Source organism: Cynara cardunculus (genome assembly GCF_001531365.2).
Source record: "Cynara cardunculus var. scolymus isolate 2C chromosome LG 3, CcrdV1, whole genome shotgun sequence".
Taxonomy (NCBI): Eukaryota; Viridiplantae; Streptophyta; class Magnoliopsida; order Asterales; family Asteraceae; genus Cynara; species Cynara cardunculus.
The window spans coordinates 26,553,907-26,559,701 of NC_037530.1; the positions used below are offsets into that span (position 1 = coordinate 26,553,907).

The 5,795-nt window shown below is 38.9% G+C and overlaps 1 protein-coding gene across 1 annotated transcript; it reads right to left on the reverse strand.

Moving 5' to 3' along the window:
- Positions 1 to 1,690: 1,690 nt before the first annotated feature.
- LOC112509281 (probable serine/threonine-protein kinase At1g01540) lies at positions 1,691 to 4,854 on the reverse strand. Its single transcript, XM_025114150.1, has 7 exons — positions 4,177 to 4,854; positions 3,984 to 4,088; positions 3,496 to 3,618; positions 3,241 to 3,411; positions 2,712 to 2,841; positions 2,386 to 2,595; positions 1,691 to 2,076 (listed from the first exon to the last, which is right to left on the reverse strand). Exons 1-7 carry the CDS (start codon positions 4,803 to 4,805, stop codon positions 1,963 to 1,965), a joined length of 1,482 nt encoding a protein of 493 aa, XP_024969918.1. The 5' UTR covers positions 4,806 to 4,854; the 3' UTR covers positions 1,691 to 1,962.
- Between the last annotated feature and the right edge of the window lie 941 nt (positions 4,855 to 5,795).

Genomic DNA, 5,795 nt, shown 5'->3' on the forward strand with positions numbered 1-5,795 from the left:
AATTGATGGTAATAGTGGTGGTGGTGGAGGTGGTTTTGGTTATGGTGGAGGTGGTGGTGGCCGACGATAGTAGTGGCAACGGGCGGCGGTGGTCGGTGGCCGACAATGGTTATGGAGGTAAAGGCAGTAGTGCTTGGTGGACGACGGTGATTATAGAAGACATGAAGATGGTAGATTGTGGTGGTGGTGGCGGTTGACATTGTGGAGGAGGTAATTGTGGTTGATGTAGTGAAGATGGTGGTGGTGGTGGTTATGGTAGAGGTGAGGTGGCAATGAATGGTGGTGGCTGATGGTGGTCGTAGAGGAGGTTGTTGCAGTAGAGGAGGAGTTGAAGGTGGCGAACGGTGGTAGTGGTGGTGGCAATGAATGGTGGTGGTCGGTGGTCGACTATGGTAAAGGTAGCAATAGACTTGGTGGACAATGGTTGTGGAGGATGTTGTTGTAGTGGAAGAGGAGGTGGCCGTCGGTGACCGTCGGTAGTGGTGGCAGCGGCCGAAACTAGTGATGATGACCATTAAAACAAATATCATATTAAGGTTATATATCAAACTAGGGTAGATTAATAATATTTTAATTTCTGTCACATTTTTGTCCCATCTTGTTTCACATATTTTGGTGGAACAAGAAAAAACCTCTTTTGTCCAATGTTGTCCCACCTTGTCTCAGTTCTTGTCCCTGTCCTATGTTGCGCCAAACATGGGACAATGAGTTATTGTTCTGTCACATGATGCGCCAAACATGGGACAGTGGGTTTTGTCCCGTCCTATATGCCAAATGCAGCCTAAGTGAACAACTATGCTTCTACTTCTTTCTTTTATTGAATCTATCGCAAAAAATAGATTTAATCTGTGTGAATTTACACGTTTTGAGGTGTTGTGGATTACAGACTCAAAAGGTTAAATATTTTGATCTTAAAATTTTCAACTTTTTCGGTTAAATATTTTAAAGTTTTTTTTTATAAAGGTTAAAACTTTGTTAACTCAATTTATCTTTTCAACACGATCAAGATTTAATAGTGAATAACAAATGCAGGGACGAAAAGTGTAATTTACTCTAAAAGTTAAAAAAATGTATAAGTTGTCTAGTAGATAATGGATGGATCCAACTCACGCATTAAATTGTATGCAAAAGATCTCATTCAAATCAATGTACACTGTTTTAATGTGCTTATCGACTTGTACCTTTCTCCCCCCAACAAACCCAGAAATGTACAACTCCATATGCATTGCTGGCTTGTACGATATAACCGCAGCGATTCTATAATATCCTTATATTGATTTTCAATTATTATGATTTTACTGAATTATATATCAAATTAAAAATTGTATTATATGTTCTCAAAAAGAAATAATGGGTTGTGTATGTGTGTTGTCAAGTGTATATTACTCAAGTTTTTCAGTAATCCGTCAGACAAAGTGGTCCTAAGGAGACTCGAACTGCTAGGGTTGAATCTGATCACTTGGTTGAGCTTCGAGAAGTAGAATTGGTCATCGATTTTAAGCGGGTTTTCCGGACCGTGAATTTGGCATCAATCTGACTTGGTTTTTGTTACTGAACGAAAATTCAACCTTTCTGTCGGGCTTTTAGAGGGTTCATTCGAGGCCTGTTCAATTTGGAATAACGGAAAAGAAACGAAAGATAACGACTTGCAAGCAGAGGTCGAACGAATGTACATACGCATGCAAGATACAGCTTATAATTGCACCGAATTTCACTGGTCCCGAGCTTAAAAAAAGATTTGCACTACCAATAGTAGTCACTGTGCAGCTAATTCAATACAAAACCGGTAACATGGTCAATTTTTGTTTTCTTCAAAAACTCGATACGGATCAAACCAAACCCGAAAACCACAAGCAAACAGGTGTTACGAATGGGGTGAAACGGGAAAAACTTACATGAATGGTGTCGATGAACAACTATATCTACAGATGTGAGCTATGAATCACAGGATTGTTGTAGGTACTAATTGGACATCCCGTGGGCCCTACTGCTCTCGCAACCGCTACTATCACCGGATTCAAAGTATCTCTTCTCCATCAACCGCTCCCTTCCGATTTCCCTATTCCCTCTGTGTTCCTGTAAGAGATACGATTGAGAGATGCATTCAAATACGAAAGTCGACATAAACTGATAATAAGATGCTCCATCCGTCCCAAAATAAATGTCCAATATGGAAAAGGTACACAGGTTTTAGAAATGTGTGACTACATGACCATTTTTATCATTAACGATATGGGTACGGAACTTCTCCATCTTATGATTAAGGGTAGAATTGGAAAAGTAAACACTTACCTTTAAAGTTGGACACTTATTTTTGGAGAAACTAAAATAGAATTATGGACACCTACTTTTAAGACGGAGAGAGTAGATAACACATTAACTTACATCTCTAAACGGAAAGTCATCAGCCTCGAGCATATGAATCACGTGACCCATTTTCGGCCTCTTTTGAGCACTAGGATCTACGCAGCGTAATGCTACTAATAGGGCCCGTTTTAAAGCTCTTGAAGACGGTCTCTCGGGTAATTTAGGATCCAAAACCCCCTCTGCATTCCTATTTGTTACCATCGTTTTAAGCCAATCGACAAGATTCACCTACAAAGAGTTTAGCCTTTTGTTTTTAGATAACAAATGCTACAAAAAACTACCAGAAAAGGTTGTATTAACAAACCGAAACATAAGCAGCGACCGCTGATAGTTTGTGGACTAACCTCCTCCGCAGGCCGGCTATAATCTACAGGATTTCTGCCGCTAATAATCTCCATAATAAGAATCCCGAAGCTGTAAACATCACTTCTCTCATTCAACATGCCCGTACTAGCATATTCAGGAGCAACGTATCTACAGGGTGAAATCAAGAATGTCATCAACTCGTATATGTTACTTAGATACGACCAACAATATAAGGGTAAATAGGCGAAGGATAGTGTGAGAAGGAGAGTCAAAGGTGAGAAGCATAAGAAGGGATTTGGACCCTTGATCACCTTTAATCTCAACCCCACCCATGAATCGCTGCTTGATATAAAGGTATGGATGATCTCTGAGACAGGTAACTTGTTGGATACCTGCTAAAGAGGTCATTCATCCCTTTCATTATCTGTAAAGTTCCGCTCTAGGACCCAAAATTGAGGTTTTGAAAATTGATTCCCTAAAATAGAAATAAATTTTAAAGTTGGTTCCATTTTGGTGCAATTTCTCCACGATATAAACCATATCTAATGAAGTAAAGAATGGACTTACCCAAATGTTCCCATAACTCGAGTAGTGACATAGCTCTTCTCTGAGCCCAAAAGTTTGGCCAAGCCGAAATCCGAAACTTTGGGCAGCCATTGTCTATCAAGTAAAATATTGCTCGACTTAATATCACGGTGAACCACTTTGGGTTCAAGTCCTTCGTGCAAATAAGTCAACCTGTAAGTTCCCATGAAGGTTTTGAATCATTCAGGCAACAACAAAGATTCGTAAAAGAGTTCAAATTTGGGATTCAAAGAGTACCCTTTAGCCGTTCCAAGTACAATGTTCATACGGATCTCCCACGTAAGAGGACTAATGGGTCCTACGTCTCCATGAAGCCATTGCTCTAAGTTCCCATTGTTTACGTACTCATAAACAAGGATCCTAAACACAATAACCAACTTATATTAATGCAATTCAAAGTCAAGTAGTGTGCAATTGGTGTTCAAAGTTTTCGGTAGCCGAATGATAGCGAGAACTCAAATGAAAGTAACCATATGTGTGTAAATGAGCCCTTGTTGAGATGGGAGATCACCTAGGATATATATATAGCCCCCAAAATGAGCCCTCTTCTCTTCGATTTTGGGGGCACCATCTAGCATCCGTTTGAGGGGGGCGGTGTTCTGAGTCTCACATCAAACCTCTCTCTCTCTCTCTCTCTCTCTCTCTCTCTATATATATATATATATATATATATCTGTTAAGGATCTTGAAAAGAAATTCAAAGGGTTTCAAATGAAAGGTAATACCTTTGAGCTCCTTCAGCACAATACCCAAGCAGTCTGACTAAATTCTTGTGACGAACTCGACCAATGGCTTCGACTTCAACCTTAAACTCCTTTTCAGCTTGTCCTCTGTCAAAGTCATTACAACCTTAACTTCAATCAAAACAGCATCTCTTAAAGAAAGCATAAAACCAATTAACTGGCAAAAGATGTTAACCTGTTATTCAGCAAATTCTTGACAGCAACCATCGTATTATCCATCAAAACCCCAGAATACACAATCCCATATCCACCTTCACCAATCACATTTTCATCTGCAAATCCATTTGTTGCAATTTCAAGCTCTCTTAAAGTGTACCAATGGCCCCAACCCAAATGCGAAACCTCGGGTTGAACCGATATAATAGACAGCTGATCACCCGACCCGCCACCAGCCTTCCCAATCTCTATCTGGATCTTCTTGTACCCATTTAGATTACCATCGTTCACAGCTGCATGGCTTCTAACTATAGCTAAAGAACCCGACTCGATTGACGGGTTTTCACCCTCTTCCTCCTCCACCTGCGGCTGCTGATGCTTCTGGTTGTCGTGAGTTTCTATGTCGTGAGTTCGGGTCGGGTCGACCCGGGGTTCTTGAATATCGTCGGAGATGGTTGGGATTGTAGGTTTGTGACATATTGTTTTGGTTTTCTTGAAGGAATGTTTTCGTTTGGAGGTGAAATAGAGTGAAATAAAGAACATGGCGATAACAATGGCGGCACCAAAGCAAATTCCAAGAACAACCCAAAACCTTAAACCGAAAATTGAGGTCTTCCGTGAGAGCTCATCCTTAAAAGAGTCGGACATTTTGGTTGTTGTCGGTGTCTAATTTGTGCTAAGAATCCATGGGCGTTGGAGAAGTGAAGAAGAGAGACAGAATTATGAGGGATGTTGTAGAAGAAGGATAAAACGACAAAATTGGGTGGGGACTGTAGGAGAGAGAGAACCCTGCAATGATAATAGAAAAATCTACTGTACTGCGACCATTATAATAGTTGTATTCATAAATTCGAATTTATTTGATGTCTTTTTTAATATTCATTTAAATATTGTTTTATAGAAACATTGGATCAAAACACGATTATTTAAGTAAACATAAACTTATATTATAACATATTGAGTAAACACAAAGAGAGCCCATTAACTTTTTTTGGATTTTGAAGATGAGTAATTATTCTTTTGAGGAGCCGTATGAGATGAAAATCTTGTGTACGTTTTTGTAGAGTGGTAATAAGAGTGATTTATTCATCAACTTTTCTATTATCATTTCAAAAAAATCAAACTCTGGTAAGTGGGATTTTGTTATAATAGCCTTATTAATCACAATACAGATAATTAATTTTGATGTTTAGTCTGATTTATGAATAGTTTGTTTGGTGGGTTTTTCATTAGTTTGTTAGGGGTGTTTAGTTGGTTTTGCATTAGAGTCGGTTTGTCAGCGGCTTAATAAAATTGGGTCTTATAGTTTATTCGGTCACATGACTATTTGGAAGTGGTTTTAATGATGTAGAAAGTGATTTATTTACTAAGCTTTTAGGGGGGGAGCTTTATACAGGAAGATAAGTTTTTTCCAAACATGTTCATTCCAATTAGAAAACAGACTCTTTTCATGTAAGAAAAAACTTTCTCAAACAAAAACCTTCTGATCTATACAAAAGGGATTAATCCACACATACCGCTTTATTCATACAAGACTTTATGGAAAACCAACAAAGCAACCCATAAGTCCTGTATGGATAAAGCTGTTTGTGTAGATTAATTTGTCTGTATAAATTGAGAATGTTATTGTTTGAGAGA

What these genes read in the sequence shown, in the direction of transcription:
- LOC112509281 (XM_025114150.1), bottom strand. Translation starts at nt 4,805, where the DNA reads ATGTCCGACTCTTTTAAGGATGAGCTCTCACGGAAGACCTCAATTTTC. An exon ending in AAGAATTTGCTGAATAACAG is followed by an intron (nt 4,089 to 4,176) that starts GTTAACATCTTT and finishes TGACTTTGACAG; the next exon opens with AGGACAAGCTGAAAAGGAGT. An exon ending in CGAGTTATGGGAACATTTGG is followed by an intron (nt 2,842 to 3,240) that starts GTAAGTCCATTC and finishes TTCACCCTGTAG; the next exon opens with ATACGTTGCTCCTGAATATG.